The following is a 26,826-nucleotide window of genomic DNA, read 5'->3' on the forward strand; positions in this document are numbered from 1 at the left end:
TTTTTCTATAAGGAATTGAGTCAGTTGTCAACAGGCTAAGCAAGACACCGAACATAGTTGGGTAACAACTGATAACACGCATTTGAACACATCATCGTGGTGCGGAAAGAAATTGAATTATTTTACGGACAGTCAGTTTTGCAAGACGTTTGTGAGGAAAATGAAGTTGCTTTATCACGGTAAGCTGTTTTTTTTTTCTTTTTCTTTTACAAGCCCGTTCTCATAGCACTAGTGTCGATGTAACCATCGACTTGCCAACACCGGATTTGAAGTTGTAGCAAGCTAGCCACTTTCTCTTTCATGCATGCGTTGTGTTTGAGCTGAAGAGTTGGCCTAACAATACACGTCTGATTAACTAGTATGATATGTGAGTGTTGGCTGATATTTATCAAGACTTCGAGAAGACATTTGAAGCACAATTTACAAGGAAGGCAATTGCCTCTCCTTTGAGTTCGAACGCGGATAATAGCTGCCATTGCCTTTTATTGTTTGCAAGAATGCTTGCTGACAACACTAACCAGTCATGAGGCCATTGCTGTGCTTTAGTTAAATATTCAAAACAGTACTTTCCCCCAGAGGTGTGTATTTTTTGTTAGTCCCACGTAATTATCGTTATTTCTGTTGACATTTTTACAGAAGCCGCCTGAGAATCATGAACATATGAAACTTGACTCTGCAGTGGGCCGATGTACGTCCCCTGCTGGATTGAATGGCAATGAGAATACAAGGTAAGCACTTTGCCAGTAAATGCGAACTCATTATCGATCGGTTTCCTGAGCTACAAATGACCTTATGTGAGGACAAAGTCCAGCTAGAGAGCGAAGAGGACGGAGAGAGGAAGAGTAGGATCAAAATAGACAAAAAGCAAGCCTGTTTCTTAGAATCCTAGCACAAGTCCATAACATATCAATGTTCATGTTTTATACGTGCTCATAAAAGGTTTTATTCAAAGTCATACAACTTTTGCAAGGCTTGAAAGAGAGATGTGCATAAATCTTGTGGAAATATAATAGGCAAATTAGCCCTCAGGAAACCTAGCCTCAAGGTAATTACTCTAAAATGTAGAAAGTTGCAGACCTGTGTGAATAATGACAGGGGGAACCTATCTCTAACAAATGTTTTCAAACAGAGGTCAAGGTTTCCCCGGAAGCCAACATTTTAAAAGCGTGGATCGTAAACGTCAATAGAAGAAAGGGGTATATTTGCAAGTAACACGCTTTGCAATGTTGCTATCCAGAAGCTCGCCCCATACTTGAACTACCAGGTTTTTATTCTCCCATACATGTAGAACGAGTTATGCTGTCACCTTCTGCCCAGACAACCTGGACTACATCGGGCTGATAATTTAGGCCACGGTAGACCTAAACTAAGCCTTGTGATGATTATTGATTGAGCACTCTCTTTCGGAAGATAACGTACACACAATGATAAGCAACAGAACAACATAATGCGGTCGAGCCTTGGCCAAAAGATTTGGCAGTGACTCATATTTTTGCGTTTCTCCAACTTTGCTGCTTCAGCATTTTTAAAGAAAGATTTCCCTAATATGTTTCATTTAAATTTTAAAGCCATTATTGAAAATTTTATTGGAAAAGTCAGTATTTACACAGTTGACCCGTATTCTAAACGTCTGCAATTCTGCTCAGGCACGAGAACGTTTTACCACTATTGTCAAAATATATGAAACATTTTTTTTAATGTTTCACAGACATAATACCTAAAGCCCAAAGTTATGAAACACGAAACTGAAAACTGAATACATTTTTTGAACACCAGACATTACATCCTGCTTTTGGTACAGTGATCCTTCATTTATTGCAGCAGTTAGGTTCCAGGCCACACCCTCACGATAAGTGAACTCGCCGATATGGTAGCCTTGTTTTTTAAATTATTATTATTTTTTAATTTTTTAAACATAATAAAGTTGTATGACGTGACTACGTCCTTTGGCTGGCCTGGGAACGCCTCTGGATCCCCCTGGAAGAGCTGGATGAAGTGGCTGGGGAGAGGGAAGTCTGGGCGTCCCTGCTAAAGCTACTGCTCCCGTGACCCCACCTCTGATAAGCGGTAGAAAATGGATGGATGGATGGATTTGTATGAATCTCTCCAGTCCCACATTTATTCTTTCCCACACGCTTATTAACTTCTGGCATACTCTTACAAATATTTCCTATACTCGTAAATATGTTTTATACTCTTAAACACTTTTTATACTCATACATAATATTAACAACCAAAAATCTTACCAGGTTACTATACTCCATTGAAGTTGAAGGTGATGCTGATTTCGGATATACTGCACAGCCAGGTAAAGGTTTACTGTACATTATCACCCTTGTATTCTTTTTGTCCTCCTTCATGTACCGGACTGAAGATTCATTTATGGCTTAATGGCTGCCGACAACGGTGAACCTCCCTTCCTTCAATATGTAGAGAAGTTGTCTGTTCAGCTAGTAGACTGCACCCATCGTTCTCTGCTGCTAACTGTATACCTTTTTAGAAGGCACAGAAAGATTGGGCGGCATCGCAGGACTTTAAATAAAATATTCTCGGTACAAGATGAGACTCTATTTATCCCACATATCATCTGACGTCGAAAAATAGGATTATGTCTTGAAACGGCAAATCGGCTACCTTGCTCGCCGTTGTCATTTATTCGCTTTCACAAATTAATATTACTGAAACTTTAGAGCATAAAGTGACAGAACGCAAGCATGTTTATGTACAAATGTTAGGGCTAGCACTCTCTAGCGAGTAATGTTGCCTGTTTGCGAGTCGTATTAAAAGCATGTGACCATTACCTCAAGCAATAATCCAAAATGTCCTCTGAAGCACCCGTTGACAACACCACACCTCTAGGATGCTCCGTGTGTAGCTTTTCTTATCACCATATGCTAGCACTTAGGTTAGCGGATGTTCGCTGTTTAATTATTTGTTTTACCTGACAATTTTACAGTAAACTACAGCTGGGAGTGACAAATAAATAACTTGAAGCAAGAACGTTTTGCTTCTATTCACAGTGCAATTGTGATTGGTGGAATGATGCGTGCAGTGCATGTTGGGTACCAGAGTTCTTTTGCCCCCTACATCGTCAGGACCTTTTGCGATGTGACTATTGCTTATGCGTACATCGCGATGATGATGGATCAAACAATATATCGTGCTGCCCTAGTCAGTACCCTATGAGTTTCCCTGCTACAGATCAGACGGCACCAATATGGTGTGTGCCATCATATGCGCTGTTAAAAATAGAGGCTTTAGTGTTATCTATTTAAAAAAAAAAAAATGAAAGAAAACAAGGGAGCACAAAACAGAAATCAAACGAAATAGTGGGGGTGGCTAATGTTCTGAGCAGCAGGTGAGGTGAGGAGCAATGTCACAGTTTGATGTCTTGAGCCAGTGCAGCCAGTGGCATATTCAAATGATTGAGTGAATCGGGTCTCTATTATCTGTTGATGAAAGCGAGTTAAAAATAAGTGTATGTTGGGTTTGAGTGAATGTGGCAGTTAGTAATGGTCGAATTACCCAAGCGTTCAGTGATATGCAGTACTAGGTGTGGGGTCTGTTTGAAAGGCAAACAGCTGTGTCTTTGGTTCTTGAAATGCAGTAAAACAGGTAGTGGCAGTTTTGTTTTACTTGGGTTTGTGTCTGCAGGGTAACTCTTGTGTTATGCTTACATAAAAAGGTGAATAATGAAGGAATGGCTTGTGCTCAAAGAAATTACTTAAAATACTAAAATTAAAGTTCTCTACTGTGAAGTGCCGTCTGATAAATTCTGCAGTATTTGGTTGAACCAAAAGAGTGTGTCCACCTATACACGTCACAATCTGTTTTACTTATTCTAAACCCGCTGTATTTATATTCATTAAGGCATCTCTCTCAATTGCAGAGTTTGACAGTTACAATATATATGCCTACCTTCTCCAGAATAGTCTTCACTTTCTGAAGTTAATCTGTCTGTATCATGTCAAAGGCAATGTTTTGTTTGAAAGTAATTAGCCTGAACATCAGTAAACACTTACATTATACTCTTTGCTCTTTGTTTACACCCAGAAGGATAGTGCAGCAGTCTACTACAAAATTGAAGTCACTCAGTTAAGAATTTTGAGCAGTCATTCACCATGAGCTAAAGATTAGTTTTTAAAACAATGATATAACACACACCATTTTAGTCTCCCATGGGGTGTGCATTCATTTAATAACAATGTAGGCCTTTGTCGCTCTAGCTTAACTAAGAAATGCTTTGCCCAATTATGTTGCCCTGACAACAGTGATGTTTTGTTAAGGTTGATTGGACATGGTCATGTGTGAGCAGTTGTGATATGAAAGGAAAAACCTTTCATACATCCTACTTCTATACAGCCACAACATTTCACTTATATCTCAGCGCTGATCTTGTATTTATTTTTTTCCTCTTTAGGAAATAAACGATGCAGAAAAATACAGTAACAATTTGAACAGTGTATGGCTTCATCTGAAGATCCCGGGAGAGAGAGGGTGTTTAAATGCAGTGGGAAGTTTGACTGAGCTAATAAATTTTTTTCATGCTGCACTGAAATTTTCGATTGCTCGAGTTTGACTAACTAACAAAAGCATGTCATTAGCCAGAGGCTGAGCGGCACTGTATTTGTTTATGAAGTAGACGTGTGACTAGGGCGCGAGGTAGTTAACGTTTATCCCTTGCCTATTATGTTCCTAGGTGGGACTTGTTGCTCCTCTGTACTGCACAGAACAATTTGAAAATGAATATGAATCCACTGTAACATCCCTAGTAATAAAGTTTCTGATGCATGCCTGCCTAAAAAAAATTTGCAAACTAAAACACATGCCTGTCAAAAAAATGTTTGCAAACTAAAACGCAAGTTCCTCTTGGATGCACGTTAAATATTTCACTGGACACAGGGTCCTTGGTTCACGAAGGAGTTCCCATTCCTACAGCAGCGATGTGCTGTAACCTGCATTTTGACGCAGGTCGGAACACTCTGTAGTCTATTAATAACCTAAGCTAGTGCAATAATAAAGTTTTAATGATGTTGAGGGCGGCACGGTGGCCGACTGGTTAGCGCGTGAGCCTCACAGTTCTGAGGACCCAGGTTCAATCCCCGGCCCAGCCTGTGTGGAGTTTGCATGTTCTCCCCGTGCCTGCGTGGGTTTTCTCCGGGCACTCTGGTTTCCTCCCACATCCCAAAAACATGCGTTAATTGCCTGTAGGTGTGAATGTGAGTGCGGATGGTTGTTTGTTTGTATGTGCCCTGCGATTGGCTGGCAACCAGTTCAGGGTGTACCCCGCCTCCTGCCCGATGACAGCTGGGATAGGCTCCAGCACGCCCGCGACCCTAGTGAGGAGAAGCGGCTCAGAAAATGGATGGATGGATGGATAATGATGTTGAAAGTTGCAAGTCAGCCAGTGGGTGTCATATTCAGTCTGAAATATGAAAGAGCACAATGGATGCAATACAAACTGCAATATTTTAGTCGAATACCCTGCAGCTCAAAGCAAAAACCATGAGAGTATGACCATTTCTTTGAGGAACAATGATGTTTTTTTTTTCTAACTTGACATCATACTGGTTTGATTACTTATGGTTGTCATTTAAAGGGCATGTCAAATTGTCAAGGGAGAAATTGACAATGTTCCTCAATGTTATGCCACCCTAGTGCAGTAAAGAGCCAAATACAAAATAACATGCTTTACCCTGTATGTGTCAATTTAGCAGATGTGTTTTTATTTGCAATAACACTGGGGAACACAATTTTTGTTGAGTTAGGTCTAACAGCTGTTTTTAACAAATTTTTGGGTTCGGAATCCAAAACTGATGTCAGTTTTTCTCTATTACATCAAGTTTTTTAACTATAGATCCCCGTTTTCGTTACTGTAGTTAACATATATGTGCTTGTTTTATCAAACGTTTCAAATATTGACATACAATGAAATATGAAAGAAGCGGGCATCCGTGCAATGTTTATTTAACACTATTATCTTTTGGATAGGGGACAAATCCTACAAAATTCTGACTATGCTAGCTTTCTGTTTGCAGATATTGATAGTACTGACGTATTGGGAGCTGCACACACCTCTCACCGCAGTCTCAATTGTGACTGCACAAACAAGTTGCCACGTAGCTCTAGATGAGTCCAATCGTAATCAGCTGGCAAGTCTTACTACAGCTAATCAGTGGAATTTTGCTTATTTGGAGGGTAAATTAAATATACAGGTGGAGTGATTATGGTAATAGTTGAGAGTAATCTACAGTCTTGAATGGTGCTGTAAAATGCATCTTATTAATAATTTAAATTTACAATTCTACAGACTCCAATTCCAATGAAGTTAGGATGTTGTGAAAAAATTAAATAAATACAGAATACAGTGATTTGCAAAACCTACGGTATATGCATTTGCATACACTACAAAGACAAGAGAGTAAATTATTTCTCACAAAGGGCTTCCTCAACCTCTGCTCCTGCAAACTGAAATTTTCTGCTCATAAATAGATACTCTGAACTCGTGTCTTTAAGCTCTGATACACTCTTCACACCAAAATTGACTGTTCATTCATCTATAATAATACCTGTGACTGCCCCTGATCTCATTTTACAGTCAATCGCTGTACTCTTCTTACTTGTATAAGTAAATACAGTGCATGGATTTATCATTAGTATTACATTCAACATTAGCAGAATCAAAAACATCACTCTTAAGCTTTAATTGCCAGACACATTATCGTACGTTCCACTACAAAGCGTCTTGATAAACTCTAAAATTAATTTTTCTATGGATGACAGCAATTCATCCAGGCCCTGTGATGGTCCTAAACCATCATGCCCCTTCAACCATACGTCACCTTCGATGAGGTTTTGTTGGTGTGCTGTGCCCTTTTTTTTTCTCCACACGTTCATTGTGTATTCCTTCCAAAAAAACCAACTTTTTCATGTTTCATCTCTCCAAACAATTTCCAATCCAGGTGTTTTTTTTTGCAAACTTCAAACATGCAGCAATGTTTTTTGGACAGCAGTGGCTTCTTCCGTTGTGTCCTCCAATGGCATCCTTTCTCGTTTCATGTTTTACTTATCAGTACAGATGTTAGCATGTCCCAGAGATGTCTTTAAATCTTTAGCCAACACTCTAGAATTTTTCTTCACCTCATTGACCATTCTGCGCTGTGCTCTTCTCCTACGGTCATCTTTACAGGACGGCCCACTCTTTGGGAGAGTAGCAATAGTGCTGAACCTTTTCTATTTATTAATCAATCTATTTTACCGTGGACTAATGAGCATCAAGGCTTTTGGAGATATGTACTTTTGGGGCACTTTTCCAGCTTCATGCAAGTTTACAATTCTGAGGTATTCTGAGAGCTTTTTGCGCAAGGTATGGGCTACATCACTATGGTTATAAAGATTAGAAAACTTGTAAGTGTTGTGGTTTTTTTAATAGAGCAGCACAGTTTTACCCAACACTTCCTATCTCGTCACCTTGATTGATCATTTGCCACTTCTGACTCCATTAGCTCTCTGAGCAGTCGTCATGCTAGGGGTTCACGTTTTCCACCCTTCACAGTGAATACGTGAAATTAGTTTTGAGAGTATGCATTTCACTTGCTGAAGACAAAACTGAAGAGAAAATGCCCCAAGAACAAGCAGAAACTGAAGATAGTTCCAGTAGAGGACTTGGTAGAGCATCATGAGAGATGAAATGCAGTGTCTCGTGATGTATGTGCATTCCAGACTTCTGGCTCTAATTGACTGCAAAGGATTTGCGACCAGAGAAGTAATACAATAATAAAAAGTGAAAGTTATTTGTGATTTTTAATTTTGTTTATTTCAATTGTGCAAAGTGATGTACACACCAAAGTTCTCTGCGCATGACTTAATGGTTCCCTGCGGGCACCATGTTGGCTGCTTCTGCTGTACATCATATCAAATGGAATCTGTGCATGGGGAAACGCTGTGTTTATCAACAACCATGCATCTAATTTATTTTAAAAGTGGTTTTTAAAAATAACTGGTTATTTTCAATATTATTTCGGAATGCACTAACTTATTTTCAATATTATTTCGGAATGCACTAACTTTAGTGTTGTCTTTTTCTTCTTGGCAGACTGAGTGGGAGTACTGCAATGACTAGCCAGCAGCCTAGCCATGGAGAAAGCGCTTACTTCAGAGACAAACAGCCACCTGCTTTGGCCCCTAAACTCCATGTCCATCGATCCGAGTCAAATGAGACCCTTACTATCCATTTCTCAGCTCTTGGGAAGGAGGAAGAGGAGGAGGAGGAAGAGCTGTACACATCATCAGTCTCCTCCAAATCTACCACTCAGGATGAATTAAATATTGTGACAGGCGTTGAGGCTAGTGAGGAGATGTTTGAAGCACAGCAATCGGAGCATTCAGATGATGTGGCTCCCACACCCCAATCTATCAGACTTTCTCCACTTTCCACTTGTCACACAACTTCATTGCCAGATTTTGTCGAGCAGAAAGGCACAAGTTCCAATCCATCCCCCACTAAATCTTTGAGCTTTCCGTCAGCTGACAAGTCCTTTCTAACTTTGATGAAATCTTTTGCCTCTGACATTGAGACTAAAGATGGAGTCTCTTCTATTACTGCTCCCACAACAAGGCACAGGCATCTGATGAAATCTCTGGTTAAATCGTTATCATCTGACACCTCTCAGGAATCCTCACCCTATCGTCTTTCAGAGTCCCGCCTTAATCTGCAACTCTTCAAACAATTCACTCAGTCCCGGATGCAGAATACTAGTACATCAACAACTGGTGATTCAAAAACAGCCCCTTCTTCTCCACTAATCTCACCAGATAACCGCAGCTTCTTCAAAGTCTCAGAGGTTGAAGCACGAATTGAAGACACTAAACGTCGTCTCTCCGAGGCCATCTATGAACCACTTCAGCTCCTGAGTAAGATCATGGATGAAAAGAGCAGCAGCAGCCTTAGTCGACCAAAGGCTTTATCTGCCAGTGCATCCGAACTCTACAACCTGACTTCCGTCAGTGGCCACCTTGACAGCAACGACGACTGCATCAAAGAGGAAGAAGGCAATGAATTGGAAGGGGAAAGCCCAAACACTGGGACCTCTGGTCCAGCAGATTCTCATGTGGCACCTTCTGACATGAAGAGCCCCAACAAATCATGCTCATTCCCGATATATTTGGACAAGTGCTCCATGTCTGCTCTTGCAAAACAGGAGGATGAGGACTTTTGCATTTTGTACAGCGAGGACTTTGAATCTTGTACTGACACTGATGTTGACGTTGGTACTGGAACTGGTAGGCAGTCTCAAGTGCCTTTAAGTGGTAGTACTGAACCTTGCAGCGAGGATGAATCTGAAGATGCTGAGCCCACACCTAGTGTTCCTCACTATACCCTTTTCATTCTTACTATTCTGGTCTATGGGTGTTTTATATTGCCTTTGCCGGACTACGTCAGAGGAATGCTGCTTGCCGTGGCATTAGGATTCTTTGTCGCAATAGGAGTTGTGTGGCTGACTGGACCAAAACCTGACAGACGCTTCAGAGGTTCCAAACTCCATGGAAAATTGTGGAATCTTACACGATTAGACATTAATGAACCAGAAATCTTTAAGGTAAGTGGAAAATTTATTTTTAAATGTAATATATTAATCAATCAAGAACTGAATATTTTCTTGAGCCTAATTCCTTGTCAAAACCTTAAACCTGTAAATTGTTTTTCCTCATCAGGGCTGGATGAATGAAATAACAAATTATGACCCAGAAACCTACCATGCCACATTGACACACTCTGTGTTTGTCCGCCTGGAGGGCTCCATCATCCGTCTGTCTAAACCAAACCACAATATTGCCCGACGTGCCATTCACAGTGAACCAAAACCGGATGTAACCTACATCAGCCAGAAGATCTATGATCTAACAAACAGCAAAGTATGTTATTGAATGAGTTTCTTCCGCCATAAAACACACACACACATTATTTGATACATGATCATTTCCAACTATCGTTAGGTCTAGGGCTAGCCTGCCATTCATAAACCTAACCCAACAACTACATTTAATCCACACCATCTTCTAGGTACATCTAGTGCCTCAGAGCCTGGCCAGGAAACGGATATGGAACAAAAAATATCCCATCTGCATTGAACTCGGCAAACAGGATGATTTCATATCTAAGGTGGAAGGTGACACCAGTGAGAACAGAGGAGAGGGAACAGGAGGAACTCAAGAGTCAGCCCGGTCAATGTCCTCCAGTAGAGAGCTTACTCTCTATCTGTTTGGAAGGACTGGGAGGGAGAAGGAGGAGTGGTTCCAGAGGTTTATATCAGCTTCTATGCTTAAGGTGGATTTGAAAAAAGCTGCAAGTCCTGCAAGCTCCAGAACTGGTGAGAATAAATTATTTATTTTCATCCAAAACATTCTCAGTTACTTCCATACAACTGTCCATTTTAGTAATTGATTGATTATTGATTATATTTTAATCGTCCATAAACACATTTCAAGATCATCTTAAAAGGGACTGAAAACCTTTGGTAATTCCCCAGCTTGTTCTTTTAATTGTTGCCCACAGCACTGAACTCTCACAGTCGGAGTAGTAGCCGCAGCAGTCTGGATGATGCCCTGGCATCACAACCCAAGACAAAAGATTCCCCAACAGCAGGCAGTGCCAAAACCCAGCTGTTGGACTACAGTGTCTACATGGCTTCATTATTGCCAAAAAAGGTTGCACTCAGCTCCCCAGCTACCAGCTCCGAGCTCCACTGTTCCCAGAGCAGCCCAGGAGCTGACAAGAAGGTATTACACATTCCACTCTGCTCATTGTCGATTAAAGGTATTTCCTTAATAGATGGCACATCAGTTATCTTTTATATATCAATGTTAAGTATATTAGAATCATGACCTGTTCATTATCCTTAATGCGTGTATGTTTTTCAACGTATTGTTCCTATAGCTTCAGAGCCCCACCTCAGTACAGGAGCAGCTCAAGGAGGAGGGGGAGGATCCTGTTGCCTGGGTGAATGCAGCTGTTGGCCGGCTCTTCTGGGATTTTCTACGGGAGCCTTATTGGGCTGAACTTGTCTCCAAGAAGATTCAAATGAAACTCAGCAAGATACGGGTGAGCAGATTGAGGCCCATTTTACATTTACAATTTTACAAGCGTAAGAAATTCAAATTCAGGATCAAAATCAAACTCGGGATTCAGTCAGGCTTTCTATGGTTTGGTTTCCTGTCCTTTAGGCATTATTTGTTTGATAATAACAGAGTTCTAGACTCCATAATGGTTCCTGCCAGTAATTTCTTTCAATGGTGAGGTTGGTAATATGGTAGTGTAGCAGTACGGTGCTGGAAAATGTTTGAGCACAGACATATCCACAAGGGACTGACATGTAGAGATGTGTTTGTGTGTTATCTCTCTGTATCTGTGTTATATACTTTTTGTTAACATTATTATTATTATTATTAAGAAGTTATTCCCAAATTATAAAGTATTTTTGGGGAGAACAAGTAATTACTACTTGTCTTTTCCAGTTGCCATACTTCATGAATGAGCTAACCCTGACAGAACTAGACATGGGTGTGGCCACACCAAGGATCCTTGGAGCGTCCAGTCCTTCCATCGACTATAAAGGCAAGAGAGAGAAAAGAATGCAAACATATGTATACGCTCAGCTGAAGCACTTGTGCACAAACTCTTAATTTATAACAACATTTTCATTGAAATCTCTTGAAAATGAATCATCTGCTCAAATTGTTAACTAAAAGAAAACAACATTGCAGGGATGTATCTAGGCTATTAATATTGTATCTAGCAAGACAATTGTAGCTTTCAGCGAGTACAAAACGTCACTAAACAAAAAATGTATGTGTATGGGTGCGCAAAAAAAAAAAAATCCCATGGTTGACAGGTCTAAAATTTTCTTTCCGCTGATGTTTCCAGTCAGGATATTTGGGACTTTGTGCTTCCAGTTGAGATAAGTGTAAAGATGGATGGATGGAATTCAATTGGTTTGAGAACTATTCACTGAGCCCTACAGCAGGTCTTGTATGTAAATATTACATACTCTGTTGAGTATGTGTGCATATTGCCCCACGCCATTGTCTTGAAGCACTTGTGTAATTGGGTTTCATGTTTTACTGTCATGCGCATGAGTGTCTCTAATGTCCATACAAGAAGACAATCTGCATGGGTGAATGCGTTTTTTTTTTAGGTAGTCCACCCTGTAGCCGTCTGTCCGTGTATGGCCAATGTGCTGGGTAGCTACTAGGGGTTGAATGACCAGATTTTTTGTAGTCCATGATAAGATGATGATAGTCTGCTCGACTTAGAGTATTTGATGCTAATTTTTTTCCAGTCGTCATTTCTCTGTGCGCGTTTCCAAACACAAGCTCTCTCACTCATTCTCGGCTGCACAGGACACACTCTCCGACTCATTCATCCAATCACATTCAGATTGATTATATTTGAGGAGAGAGGTGCATATTTTGAGTGACCGTGCTACCCGTCTCATTTTTATTATGATTGTATCACACGCTTTTAGGCACTGCTGATTGTTTTCTACGTGGACTCACCACCTGTTAATTTCAGCGAAGCGTCAGTGTTGTCGCCAAAACATGAATGCCGATTAATCGACCTCATGCTATAAACATCACTGGGAAGTCGACTAGTCGGTTCAACCCCAAATAGCTACCAACTGTGTCTTCAAATGCCCTCACATTAATTTCATTGCATCACTGCGATGTCAATATATCCAAATGTAATCGTGGAAAATATCCATATATGTCCATGACTAATTTTCAGTGAATGCTTAAAAATGGCCATGCCACTGTCTTCTAATGTGGCACTAACGACTGAAGTTATTGACATGATCATAATGTTAAAGGGAACCTATTATGGAAAATTGACGTTGTAATAGCTTGTATACAAATAGTTGGGTCTCTTGGTCATGGGTGGAGATGTGGAGGCTGTATTATGTCAAATTTAGAACACCTTTCCCACAGACAAATTTTCAGAAATAGGGAGCTGGCAGCTATTTGGTTGTTTAATTTCACACTTGCTGGCTCTGTCCCCATCATCTCATATGTTCTGGACACCATCGTCCCTATTCATTGTCTAATCTTTGCGTTATCTTACTTTGCTTCAAAACAAATACCACATTTGAAGCCTTCACTTAACCTGACGTCATTCCATATGAATCTTGGAATGAAGAGATAGAAACTGTTTGAGAAAGGCCGGCCGGCCACTCTGAGGAAAGTTGTGGATTGGAAGAACATTCTATTTATTACACGTGCGAATGGCCAATCAGATCAACCAGAACGCTACCAAAGAGGTTATAATCACTAAGGTGCTCAGGTATCTTGCCAAGTTAAAACCGTTTCCAAAAGGAAAAGCCTTTATTTTCTCAGCACACTTTACAAATCTAATCCAAATGTCATAAACCTGCTGCTTACTTGCTTCTTTGGAGATAACATTGTTCACAAGCTTGCACTTTAACTGTGAGCAGTACAACTAAATCACACCTGTGGTTGCTCAGTCTACTCCAGTATCGGAAACTTGAATGACACTTTGAATGATGGATTGTGAGATAGCAAAACTAGTCTTCCCGCAGTGTCGTGTGGATTGGTAGAAGGTTAAATTGCATAAGATCTGCGAGATATTCCTCACCAATCGCTTGACTGTATACCTGATGAATGTTTTTAAAGTGACAAAAATCTGGCACTGGCTCAAGTTTACTTTCTCTCATTACCTCCCCGTTTTACTTCCATCATCTGTGCACATTTGCTGCCCTCTTGAGGTTAACCGAGGACTGTTTACTCCAAAGTACATAGAATAGAATAGAATGGAATCTTGTCCAATTTGATATACATACAGTGGGTACGGAAAGTATTCATACCACCTTACATTTTTAACTCTTTGTTATATTGCAGCCATTTGCTAAATGATTTCAGTTTTTATTTTCCTCATTAATGTACACACAACGCACTGTATTGACAGAAAAAAACAGAATTGTTGACATTTTAACAGATTTATTAAAAAAGAAAAACTGAAATATCACACAGCCATACGTATTCAGACCCTTTGCTCAGTATTTAGTAGAAGTACCCTTTTGCGCTAATACAGCCATGAGGGATTTTGGGAATGATGCAACAAGTTTTTCACACCTAGATTTGAGGATTCCTCTGCCATTCCTCCTTGCAGATTCTCTCCAGTTCTGTCAGGTTGGATGGTGAATGTTGGTGGGCACCCATTTTCAGGTCTCTCCATAGATGCTCAATTGGGTTTAAGTCAGGGCTCTGGCTGGGCCATTCAAGAACAGTCACTGAGTTGTTCTGAAGCCACTCCTTCTGTATTTTAGTTGTGTGCTTGGGGTCATTGTCTTGTTGAAAGGTGAACCTTCGGCCCAGTCTGAGGTCCTGAGCACTCTGGAGAAGAACAATTCCGTTTTTTCTGTCAATATGGGGTGCTGTGTGTACATTAATGAGGAAAAAAATGAACTTAAATTATTTTAGCAAATGGCTGCAATATAACAAAGAGTGAAAATTTTAAGGGGGTCTGAATACTACTCACTGTGCAAAGAAAACAAGAAGCTCTTGATTGTGATTGGCCAACTCAGTGCAGATACCAAGCCCAGATAAATAAAGAGGGTTGGAGTCAGTCACACTATATTCAATATTGTTATATCTTTAATATTATCAACATCACCAAATCACAATCCCTCCTTGAGCCTTATATCCATGAGGAACAAATTATGCTGCACTTGCTCATGATACTGCCATTCATATTGGAGTTTGTTAATTTCTCAGTGGGGCACTCTGCCATCATAATTATGGAATGAGACAACACTGTATGTCTCAGCAATATGTGAACTCTGAAGTTACAGTGGGGCGAAAAAGTATTTAGTCAGCAGTCACCAATTGTGCAAGTTCTCCCACTTAAAAGGTTACAGAGGCCTGTAATTTTCATCATAAATATACTTCACTTATGAGAGACAAAATGAGGGGAAAAAAAAACCAGAAAATCTTTTTTTTTTTTTTTAAAGAATTTGTTAGCTAAACATGGTGAAAAATAAGTATATGCTCAATAACAAAAGTTCATCTCAATACTTTATGTACCCTTTGTTGGCAATGACAGAAGTCAAACGTTTCACACACTGTTGCTGGTATTTTGGCCCATTCCTCCATGCAGATATCTTCTAGAGCAGCGATGTTTTGGGGCTGTTGCTGGGCAACGGAGACTTTCAACTCCCTCCAAAGATTTTCTATGGGGTTGCGATCTGGAGACTGGCTAGGCTCCTCCAGGACCTTGAAATGCTTCTTACGAAGCCACTGCTTCGTTGTCCAGGCGGTGTGTTTTGGATCATTGTCATGCTGAAAGACCCAGCCACGTTTCATTTTCAATGCCCTTGCTGATGGAAGGAGGTTTTCACTCAAAATTTCACGATACATGGCCCCATTCATTCTTTCCTTTACACGGATCAGTCGTCCTGGTCCCTTTGCAGAAAAACAGCCCCAAAGCATGATGTTTCCACCCCCATGCTTCACACTAGGTATGGTGTTCTTTGGATGGAACTGTATTGCCAAGATGAAGCTGAGAGACACCACACCTGATTTAAAGCTGCTATCAAAGCAACCTGAGCTTCCATAACATACCAGCAGTGTTACAGGATGATGACGTCCATGCCAATTTTAATAGTAACACCTTCTTTTCAACCTTCTTTGTTTTTGGTGATGCAGTAATCCATGCAAAAAAAAAAAAAAGCTCCAACCAAGTGTTTACTTAATATGAAAGAACTATAAACCACTATATAAAAAAAACTTCACATCGCATAGTCAAATCCAATGGCAATTTATAATCTTCAGTTTCCCAACATGCATGTTTTTCGAATGTGGGAGGAAACTGGAGTACCCAGAGCAAACCCACGAAAACATATGGAATATGAAACAAAATTCTAGGCGGTTGTGCTAACCATAGCTCCACATGTTGCCCTACAAATCAGCCCATTCTTTAAATTGTACCCCTCTCATTTTCACTTTGCTCCTGCAGGTCTGTGGTTTGACTTGAACATTTCCTACAGTGGGTCCTTCCTGATGACCCTTGAAACTAAGATGAACCTGATTCGCTTGGGCAAGGAAGGAGAAAGCCTCCGTTTAGGAGAAGATGGGTAAAGAATCCAAACTCCAAACTATCACTAATTTAAGAAAGGGTCTCAGTGGTTTCCATGTTTGATTTATTATTTTTTTTCTTTAAATGTATTTTATTTTTTGGGGGGTGTGGGGTTTCCCCTTTGCATAATATAAAAAGCTACTTTTCGTCTTCGGAAATCACATTTTGTTGAGCTAACCTCACCTGTTTCTCTTGATTTTTCTATACCTTCTCTTCCTCCTCTCTACTTTCTTGGATTCTGCTTTTATGCTGCTGTTAAATGGATACATTTCTGTTGTTGGTAAGTGCTGATTGATAGCATAAAAAAATATTTGCCTGTGTAGTTTGGGTTGTAGCATTTCATATAAATATGTGTAATAATTGCAATGGCATTATTTCTGAGGGGCATGTTATTCTCTAGAATCCCTTCTGAAAATATGTTAAGTTAATGAACAACAGCTATATTTATCCACAAGAGTCCCCTCCAAAAGTATTGGAACGGCAAGGTCAATTCCTTTGTTTTTGTTGTATACTGAAGACATTTGGGTTTCAGATCAAAAGATGAATATGAGACAAAAGTTCAGAATTCCAGCTTTCCATTCATGGTATTTACATCGAGATGTCTTTAACAACTCAGGGCAGAGCACCTTTTGTTTGAAGCCACCCACTTTTCAAGTATTGGAACCAACATGATTAAATTAACTTAAGTTAATAACATTTAATATTTGGTGGCATAACCCTTACTTGCAATAACTGCATCAAGTTTGCGACCCATTGACTTCACCAGACTGTTGCATTCATCATTTGAAATGCTTTTCCAGGCCTTTACTGCCGCCTCTTTCAGTTTTTGTTTGTTTGTGGGGGTTTCTGCCTTCAGTTAACTCTTCAGGAGGTAAAAAGCATGCTCTATATGGTTAGGGTCTGGTGATTGTCTTGGCCAGTCTAAAGCCTTCCAGAGACTTTGTGAGAAGAAATATAGAGGCCATACCACAACAGGCTTGCTGCAGTTATTGCAAGTAAGGGTTATTCCACCAAATATTAAATGTTAGTCACATTAAGTTAATTTAATAATGTCTGTTCCTATACTTTTTCTCACTTGAAAAGTGGGTGGCTTCAAACAAAAGGTGCTCTGTCCTGAGTTGTTTAACACATCTTGATGTACTGTAAATACCATGAAATGAAAGCAGGAATTCTGAACTGTTTTGTCTCATATTAATCTTTTGATCTGGAACCCAAATGTCTTCTTCAGAATACAACAAAAACAAAGGAATTTACCTTGTCGTTCCAATACTTTTGGAGGGGAATGTATTTTCTGGATTTGCACAAAAACCATGTGTAGATGTGATAGGTGAATAAGGAGGCTTGCAGTAATACATTTCTGTTGGTGTGGCTATAGATCCAGACCCCGAACTTACTGCCTGGCTGACAGTGATGAGGAGTCTTCCAGTGCAGGCTCATCAGATGAAGAAGATGCGTCTGATCAGTCAAATGAAGTCCCTGGAGCTGAAGGGTGAGGAAAGGTCTCTAAATGTAACAAGTGTGTTACAACAAGCTTGTGTTGAGCACCTTGTCCTCCTGTTATACCAATGTATTCCATTAGACAGTGATTGAAATTAATTAAAAGAGTGGAAAATCTTGGCTGAGATGTTAAATAAGCACTCGGACTGCCCACAGCTCCACGAGCTGGTCCTCCGTTTCTGAGGTTCACCAAACTTTGTGTTATTTTACTGGTATGCTGATATTTTGAAGGCATAGTTTTACAGGTTACCGGATATGTTGAGCTGATGTTTCCCGAGTGTTGCCGAAGGGACCGGAGGCAGGAGTGTTGTAGAATGGTGGTGTCGTCAATATAGACTTTCTTTGGAAAATACTTCTTGCCTTCTGGTGAACCTACTTATACAAAATACGACATCAGGTAGGACATGTTTGTTCCTCCTTCAGGTTGCTGCTTGACTGGCTGCATTCAGTTTCACGTCACAATTGACGGAGTGATGACTTGGGAGTCGTAGGCTTTCTCTGCACACATGATTTTTGGTCGTAAATATTGAACAGGTGTGTCAGGTTTAAATGTAGATTATTTGTAGTTAATAAAAAATAAACATAAAACATGACAAAGGTAGAAAAGGACGTGTTGCAATGAATGACTTGTACAGAACAAATCACTTTTTCATCCATTACTATCCCAACCAATAAATGCAATCATAGCATTGTATAATTGAGTAATTAAACAAATTCAGATTTTAAGTTATCTTGTGATTTTACCTAGATATACTTTTGTTGGAGGCCACAAACCCAGCAAGATCATGCGCTTTGTCGACAAGATCACAAAGTCCAAATACTTCCAGAAAGCCACAGAGACAGAGTTCATCAAAAAGAAGATGGAGGAGGTATCCAACACCCCTCTCCTTCTCACAGTGGAGTTGCAGAAACTCCAAGGAACTCTTGCAGTCAACATACCTCCCCCGCCCACTGACAGGATTTGGTACGTTCAAGACATTGGCATCTTCATGACCTGTGAAATTGAATGTCCTGCACTGGAAATGTAAAACTCCACTGAGTTATCTGACCTAGTGTTTGTAAATGTAAACTGTGTGTGTGTGTGTTTGGAGGTTTAGGGCCATTTATTGTGTAAACTTTTTTTTATTTATTTTTCTCTCTCTCTTTCTCCAGGTATGGCTTCAGGAAGCCCCCTCACTTGGAACTGAAGGCACGACCTAAACTGGGAGAAAGAGAAGTTACTCTGGCTCATGTCACCGACTGGATTGAGAAAAAACTGGAGCAGGAGCTTCAGGTACTGATGCACCGTATATTTAATTGGTGCATCGCATTCAGATTGCAAGACACAGTGGATCTTCTAAAGTCAAACTTTCCTATATGTTTACCATTACTGATATCATACTCGAAGGTGATAAAGTAAACCCTCATTTATCGCGGCAGTAAATGAAATCAATGAAGCATTGACCAATTACAGTGCCATGAAAAAGTATTGGCCCCCTTCTCAAATTCTTATGTTTTAGCATAGTTTCCCCACTTTCATGTTTAAGATCAGCAAACAAATGTAAATATCAGTACAAATATAACCAAAGTGTATTTAAAATTCTGTTTTTAAATGGTGATTTCATTTATTAAGGGAAAAAAAATAGTTACCTGGCCCTGTTTGGAAAAAGTAATGCCCCCCTAAACCTAATAACTGGTTGGGCCATTCTTAGCAGCAACAACTGAAATCAAGCGTTTTCTATAACTGGCAATGAGTCTTTCACATCTCTTTGGAGATATTTTGGCAAGCTCTTCCTTGCAGAATTGTTTGAATTCAGCAAAAATTGAGGGTTGTCAAGCATGAACGGCCTTTTTAAGGTCATACCACTGCATTTCAATCGGATTCAAGTCTGGACTTTGACTAGGCTACTCCAAAACCTTGATTTAGTTTTTTTAAGCCATTCAGAAGTTGACTTGCTGGTGTGTTTTGGATCGTGATCCTGCCGCAGAACCCAAGTGCGCTTCAGCTTGAGGTCACAAACTGTTGGCTGAACATTCTCCTTTAGGGTTTTCTGCTAAAGAGCAGAATTCATGGTTCCATCAACCACAGCAAGTTGTCTTGGTCCTGAAGGAGCAAAGCAGCCCAAGACCGTCACACTACCGACACTTTTTGACTGTTGCTATGATGATCTTTTTCTGAAATGCTGTGCTACATTTCTGGCAGATGTGAGACACACACCTTCCAAAATGCTCAACTTTCATCTCGTCAGTTCATATAATTTTCTCCCCAAAGTCTTGGGAATCATTCAGATTGTTTTGCAGAAGTAAAACGAGCCTTGTTCTTTTTGGTCAGCAGTGGTTTTCACCTTGGAACTCTGCCATGGATGCCATTTTTGTCCAGTCTTTTTTCCCTATGGTTCGCTGGAATCCTAAAGCTTTAGAAATGGCTTTTGTAAGCCTTTCTAGACTGATAGATGTCAATTACTTTATTTCTTGACTGTTCTGGAATTTCCTTGTCATTTTGTTGCAGCTTTTGTAGATCTTTTGTCCGACTTGATTTTTTTCGGGTCAGATTATGTTTAAGTGATTTTTTTTGATGTGATCAGTGAAAATTAAACAGAAGTTGTGATTTGCCACAATTAATTCATGATTTAACAAGGGGGGTAATAACGTTTTCACACAGGGCCAGGTTACTTTGAATAGTTTTTTTACCCTTAATAAATGAAATCATTTAAAAACAGCATTTTTAAGTTCACTTGGGTTATATTTGTCTGATATTTACATTTGTTTGATGACCTAAAGTGGGGAAAGTATGCAAAAATATAAAGAATTTGAGAAGTGGCCCAATACTTTTTCACAGCACTATTAACTATATTACTGTATAAAATTCACTTTACAGAGGTTTTATTTGTCCACTTGAGGTATACACACAAGCATGCACGCACGCACGCCTACTGGGCATGCCTTGCTTGAGTGACATGAACAACAGGCGATTTCCTGGGTTAAGCATTTGCAACGTTCCCCACACTGACGGTCTTGGAAATGTAGTGAGCAAAAAGCATTATGGGTACATTACGTTTTCGACTACAGTACTGTAGTTGTAGAAAATCAAGCTAAATGTTGTCTTGCATTTGTTCCTGTTGATATTGATTTGAGTGTGTGCATTAGCTATTCGTCGGGCTAAGATTGGTATTTGTGAATTTATTTCAGAAAATACTGACTGTTGCTTGTGTTTTAAAACTGTGACTTTCTGGTCATGTCCTTTTGATTTACCAAATGTATCAGTTGCATATACTCCGTAAGGTTTCTTTTCCTGCTAAGTACAAGAGCCCAATTTGACCGTCTGTGAGTCATTGCTGCCACATTGAAATCATTTAGCATATAAAGCTGACCGCATTATAAATGTGCAGGTGTGTAACTGCACTACACTGACCTTAAAAATAAATCAATCTGTGATGCACTGAATCCGCAATGAATATCCTGCAATATAGCAAGGGATTACTGTACCTCAGTTCAGCATTCATCAAAAAATTCATTAGCGGTGTCTGTGTTTTATTTTTCTTTGGGTTTTGGTGGTCTTTGTTTTGTGACACAAAAGATGTAACACCACTATGGATGAATGACTTCACTAGGGCTCTGTTCAGCATAGGACAAAGAATTAAGTCTGGATCTGTTTGGAATTTCCGTGGCTTCCCTGATTGCTTGCTACAGAGATATTTTAATTATTGCGATAGAGATTTTATTCCATTCTTTCCTATTAGAAAATAATATGACTGAATTACAGGTAGAAGAGCTTCCTGGAATGAATTGTTTATACATGGGTCGAAATAACTAAATAACAATGAAGTCCAACCAGTGATCCCATCACTAATTCTCTTTTTGCAGAAAATTATTGTAATGCCAAACATGGATGATGTGTGGCTGACTATCATGCACTCTGCCACGGACCAACGAACTACTGCTGGACCTTCGGCTTGGTCTGCAGTGTCCCAAGAGCCTTCGCACCCGGAGAGGGATGGCACCAGCTAGCCACAAAGACTGCCTGTTTACAATACAGTGTTCCCAAAAAATACAGATACTGAAGTTGGGGCCAAAGTTGATATGAGAAATATACCCTCACGGTGTGAATAATTCTCACCCAACCAATTCAAAATGGAAACGAACAAGATATTTACCCAAATACAGTCACTAAAGAGAAGGTGTGTGCTGCTCAGTTTTATAGCATTTGTCATGTCTTTGAAGGATTTTCATGTAAGAATGTATTGGCGATAGAATGGCTTTGTTTAAGCCACTAGGGTGCAATGTATGACCTCCTTGTTGTGCTACACGTATAGATGCATTCACCAGATGTCTTAAGGCCCGCAAATAAGATTCTATTGAGCCCCCAGAAAGAGAGCAGATAGTGTGTCAGTTGTCGAGAGTTAAATGAAAATGTAAGCAGGTAAAAGCTCAGATTGTTGCTGATCAGGTGTTAACAGTATTCATTTCTGCTGTCACTACAACCTGAATGCCACTTATAATGCCAATATTGCCCTTTATCCATGTCTTTACAGAAATGCTCAATGGCAAATCTTATTTAGAAGAAATAGATTTGACTGTGTACATTCCATACATGCGTGAACACAAGTGCAATGATATAAATGCTGCGTTGACTAATGAATGATGTGGTGTAGAAGTCTATCGAGAAGTTTTGTTTAACAGATCTATTGAATGTATGTGTGGACAGTTTTTGTTAATATAATGGAAATGTATACTTTTTTGATTGAGGTATGCAAGTGACTGCACAAAGAAGAGTTTTCCTTTTCACATTCTTGTGATGAAATGCAGTGTACAGTATGTCTCAATAATTGTGGCGTAATTATCATTTATTTTTAATGAACACTTAAGTGTTGGAGGTAGATTGAGTTAAACAACTTGAACAAAGATCGTGCTTGCAAAGAGCCATGTCATTTAAGTTTGACCATACTCTGATGATGCTAAGGTACTCAATAGTAAAGCCTCTCTTGCCAAGAATGTATAGACTTATAGGGCACCTTGCTGGGGGGGGGGGAATGTCATACTTCTGTTAACCAAAGTCCTCCGATTCGGGCGGCATATAGTGCCAGTCCTCTCTGCTAAAAGGTACACTCATCCGTTGCGATGTACTGTTAGTTACAATTGCTACAACACATTTACAGGAATTAAAACTGCTTGTCCTTATTGTAAGGATACTAATGGGCTGCAACAGAATACATTTTGTGGTTATTTACCCATATGCCTCAGCTTTTTGTTAAATATTTTTTCATGAGGTGGCATGTGGCTTCTGTTTTTGTCTACTTTGAAATAAATGGAATCGTGATTTTTTTTTTTTTAGGGTATATGAAGATCACGGTGATTTGTATCTGTGAATTATTACTGACCTGTTAAAAATGGATGTGCAATTTTTAAGCCAAATTAAGTGATTGTGTATCTGCCTTGTTTATGAAGCAAAATCTGAAATGATTAAAAAAATAAATAGCAAGTCTATTGTTTTTGTCCCTCGACATTAGCTTCCTGAATTAAGGTTTTTATAAATTGCACCAATAACCTTCGCTTGTTTATCCCTATCCATCCATCCATTTTCTGTACCGCTTATCCACACTAGGGTCGCAGGTGTGCTGGAGCCTATCCCAGCTCTCTTTGGGCAAGGGTTGGGGTACACCCTGAACTGGTTGTTTTAGTAATTTTCTGAGTTTGTTATCCATCCATCCATCTTCCTTACTGCTTATCCTCACTGAGTTTGTTATCCATCCATCCATCTTCCTTACCGCTTATCCTCACCATTTGTTATCCATCCAGCTTCCTTAGCGCTTATCCTCACCAGGGTCACGGGCTTGCTGCAGCCTATCCCAGCTGACTCGGCAAGAGGCATGGTACACCCTGAGCAGGTGGCATTGATAATGTTCAGTATTTCAATCAAAGTACAATGAATTGCTGACTTTATGAACGTGTTTCGGTGTCTTCACTCTACAGTATATTATTCAGTATGTGCAGAGATACCATTACCAATGGTGGAAGTGGAGTAGTACTTCGTGAGTTGTACTTGAGTCATTTTTAAGGTAATTAGTTTTTTTTTTTTTTCTCTCCTTATGACTTGGCCTCACTAAATTTGGAAACAAATATGTAATTTCTACTCACTTTCTCAAAATAGACTTGTTACTTTTCCGAAGTTGTAGCAAAGTCTGGACACTGAATTCATCACACTGCTCCACATTGGTTAAATTCACGTCACATGGTTTATGGACGCCATGTCGCTTTTCACGGCATTGCCTGACATTAGCCTCAGGCAGTTTTTGGCCTTTTTAAGTGGATTTTTTTTCTTTCTTTTTTGGGGGGGGAACAACATGCTGTGGAGGTAATACTATATTTGTTAGTAATTAAAATGTAGCATCATTCACACTTTGATAAGATGATGAATTTATTTTGTGTCAAAAGTATTTTTGAAACTGGGTTGCTCGCAAACGCACGCCCCGGCCCCTTCTGACGTTGGGTAAAAAAATATATATATTTGGAGCCTATTTATTTTATAGTTCATTAACTGGCCATGATAATAATCTCAGATTAATATTAGCATTATTATTCATTTATTCATCTTCCGTACCGCTTATCCTCAGTAGGGTCGCGGTCTTATTTTAAAATCACATACAAGTACGGTGTATTTTTTCAGTTATATCTAATTTAGCTTTTTCTTTAACTGGGTTCACGAAGGACTTTGTTTTGATAACATAAAAGACGAGCTCTGCTCTAAAACACGCAACATGTAACGTGTTTTTTTTCTATGTACACAAGGTATTTTGTAAATTAATAGGCTACTATTAATTGACAGTAACATTTAATTTTTTATTTTTTTGTACGTAAATAAACTATTTTACTTAGAGCAGTACTGTAGTTAATTACCGCAGTATTTTACACAAGTATATTTCTACTCAATTTAAGAAACCACCTCTGATTATTAGACACGCCAAATTGCCAAATTTGGTTAGTGGCAGCCGCTTCCTCGAGCGGAAGTTTAGGGTTGCCGAGCAACTCGTAATCTTCGGCTGTGCTATACGGACGCGAAAGGCTGTTGAGATAAGATTAAGGTCGTACGTTGTCAATTAATACTGAATACTCGTGTAAGTTTGTTCAATATTGGCATGAATTGTGCGGATTTAAAGACAAGTAGTTACTGTACATAGTTTGCTATGGTATGCTAGCTAAACTTATTGGCACGAACCAGTCGTTAGCCAGTTAAACCATATGTCTTAGAATCAATTAATGCGTGCTATTAAACCATATGTCTTGGAATCAATTAATGCGTGCTAAAGTAGGCTAGCTCTAATTTTGTGGTTTCATTGCTGACTGCTCAGTCTCGATGCAGAGAGCCAAAGAGCAATTAGCAGAAGAGGAACAAACCGATCCGCTGGATGGCAAACAAGGAGCAAACTACGTTGGAGAAAATATGTCTCCTCTACAGGTAAATATGTGGAACCGACAAACCAGAATGTTTCAAGATCTCCCCCCCCTCAATTTCAACAATTCAATTAAGATCATGAGCACTTGATTCATTGTTCTCACATCAGCCAGAATCAGAACCTGTTGATGTAGGCCCACAGTCTCAAGCTGACAAGACTGGTGCTGAAGGAGGCCCTGCTGCAACAAGACATACTGGTTTGTTTGATATAAAATCTCATGGATTGGAAGATTCCTTGCAAAGAAAACCATTGTAGTATAAAACCGCAATTTCCATAAAGATCCCACGTGAGCACTTAATTAGAATATGGGATAGAGTTAGAAGCACAATTGAGTTTTGCATAAATCTTCAGTACAGTCTTTTAACACATACTGTAGGGCGATAAAACAATGCTTTTTCTGTGTATCAGAGCAGGGCAATACTTCCCAGGCTGGGTCACCAACCCACTTTGCAAACTCCTCAGACATGGAGGAAGAGGAACCACTGAATGAGGATGAGGAGGAACTCATTGTTCTTGACGCTGAACATGTTTGTAGCATCTTCAACATTTCTACAAATATATGAATTTTATTGTCAAGCACAAATCATAAAATCCTATTCTGTTGAATTGAAATTTAGAGGGTTAAGGTGGTCGCACATTCTTCAAAAACACATTTCCCAACCTCAAAAATAGCGTATGTACTGAAATGATGACCTCTGGTGTTTGCGAATCACTGCTGTGCAGAGGCATGGGTTCACTTGTGGATATCTTGCATACATAACCAGCATGACTCAGACTTCCATGTTCCACCTGTCGACAGCCTCTGGTTGCAAAGAAGCAATCTGCACTGAAGAATCAACTCATCAAGGAGCTGGAGAGGCTCAAACTGGATCTAAGAGAAGAGGTTAGATTATTTGGTTTTATAGTGTACTGTGTTTACACTTCCCCCTTTTAAAACAAAAAAGTGAATTTACTGATCAGCCGAGCCCCAGCCATATAATGTGTAGTTTACATGCACATACAGTTAATAGTTCCCTGATCTCTCATTAGATATTTTATAGACTTTTGTGCGTGTTATTTCTGCTACCTGTGCAGGTGGGAGTTGAGAAGGCAGAGGTGAGCCAAACAGAGGAAATATATGTGCAGTTGTTCAGGGAACAGGAGCGCCTAAAAAGGCTCCAGACAAGACTAGATGGCCAACAGCAGACCAAGATGTTGGCTGAAGGCAAATATCGACAGATACAAGATGAAGTTGAGGCAGTAAAGTCTTTCCAGTCTTGCACAAGCAGCCAGTGTAAGAAGACCAGGGCCAATGGTGAGACGCGCGCATTGCTTTTCCTAATCTCATTTGATCGAACACCTTACATAGAGTTGTTTTGATGTACAGTGTTGCCCCACTATCTCACATTTAATGGTTCACGCCTCTGCTATATAGTGTTTTTTCAAATAATTTTTTTATTTATTATTATTTTTTTTTAGATAAAAAAACTGCATTCGTCTGACACCACACGGTGACAGCAATTTATCTTTGTTCGGGCTCACGCATTTAAAAAGGAACTAAACAAAAATACACAAGAAAAATGATGACGCCAAGTAATGTGTTTCTATTTTTATACACCACTCACATTTATACTTAACAGAACAAGAATAGCAGCAGATCATTATTTATTGTGTTACTCTCCTCTTGTGTTGTGGGTTGTGATTGCAGTTGGAATGAATTACTTTTGTGGATTGTTTTTGTGGTAATCGGAGGTGACTGAATGAATGATGGAG

The 26,826-nt window shown here is 39.6% G+C and overlaps 2 protein-coding genes and 1 long non-coding RNA gene across 13 annotated transcripts in view; 2 read left to right on the plus strand and 1 right to left on the minus strand.

Moving 5' to 3' along the window:
• LOC133476542 (testis-expressed protein 2-like) lies at positions 1 to 23,102 on the plus strand. 3 transcript variants are annotated; one of them, XM_061770072.1, is made up of 13 exons: positions 3 to 179; positions 637 to 728; positions 8,096 to 9,599; positions 9,715 to 9,915; positions 10,064 to 10,370; positions 10,556 to 10,779; positions 10,937 to 11,101; positions 11,515 to 11,614; positions 16,028 to 16,145; positions 17,523 to 17,636; positions 18,393 to 18,608; positions 18,797 to 18,917; positions 21,488 to 23,102. In XM_061770072.1, the coding sequence occupies exons 2-13, from the start codon at positions 661 to 663 to the stop codon at positions 21,629 to 21,631; spliced, it is 3,282 nt and encodes a 1,093-aa protein (XP_061626056.1). In that variant the 5' UTR covers positions 3 to 179; positions 637 to 660; the 3' UTR covers positions 21,632 to 23,102. The 3 variants fall into 3 exon arrangements, 2 of the variants coding, with proteins under 2 accessions (XP_061626056.1, XP_061626057.1); XM_061770073.1 differs by having other exon boundaries at positions 17,529 to 17,636; XR_009788083.1 differs by lacking the exons at positions 18,797 to 18,917; positions 21,488 to 23,102 and adding an exon at positions 17,882 to 18,041 and having other exon boundaries at positions 1 to 179; positions 18,393 to 18,525.
• LOC133476547 (uncharacterized) lies at positions 22,371 to 26,153 on the minus strand. The gene is made up of 2 exons (XR_009788085.1): positions 23,759 to 26,153; positions 22,371 to 23,500 (listed from the first exon to the last, which is right to left on the minus strand). It is a non-coding gene; the product is annotated as an uncharacterized LOC133476547 (long non-coding RNA).
• The window catches only part of LOC133476544 (coiled-coil domain-containing protein 40-like), a 16,149-nt gene continuing 12,895 nt past the window's right edge, over positions 23,573 to 26,826 (plus strand). Inside the window, exons 1-6 of one of the 9 annotated variants that reach the window (XM_061770079.1) lie at positions 23,573 to 23,679; positions 24,970 to 25,076; positions 25,183 to 25,270; positions 25,483 to 25,601; positions 25,874 to 25,957; positions 26,149 to 26,368. In XM_061770079.1, the coding sequence (XP_061626063.1) occupies positions 24,975 to 25,076; positions 25,183 to 25,270; positions 25,483 to 25,601; positions 25,874 to 25,957; positions 26,149 to 26,368 (613 nt within the window). In that variant the 5' untranslated portion in view covers positions 23,573 to 23,679; positions 24,970 to 24,974. Of the gene's footprint in view, positions 23,680 to 23,855; positions 23,976 to 24,595; positions 24,736 to 24,969; positions 25,077 to 25,182; positions 25,271 to 25,482; positions 25,602 to 25,873; positions 25,958 to 26,148; positions 26,369 to 26,826 lie in introns of those variants that run through there. The other 8 variants (XM_061770076.1, XM_061770074.1, XM_061770081.1 and 5 more) reach the window with 8 other exon arrangements.

This window comes from Phyllopteryx taeniolatus, chromosome 4, assembly GCF_024500385.1.
Source record: "Phyllopteryx taeniolatus isolate TA_2022b chromosome 4, UOR_Ptae_1.2, whole genome shotgun sequence".
Taxonomy (NCBI): domain Eukaryota; kingdom Metazoa; phylum Chordata; class Actinopteri; order Syngnathiformes; family Syngnathidae; genus Phyllopteryx; species Phyllopteryx taeniolatus.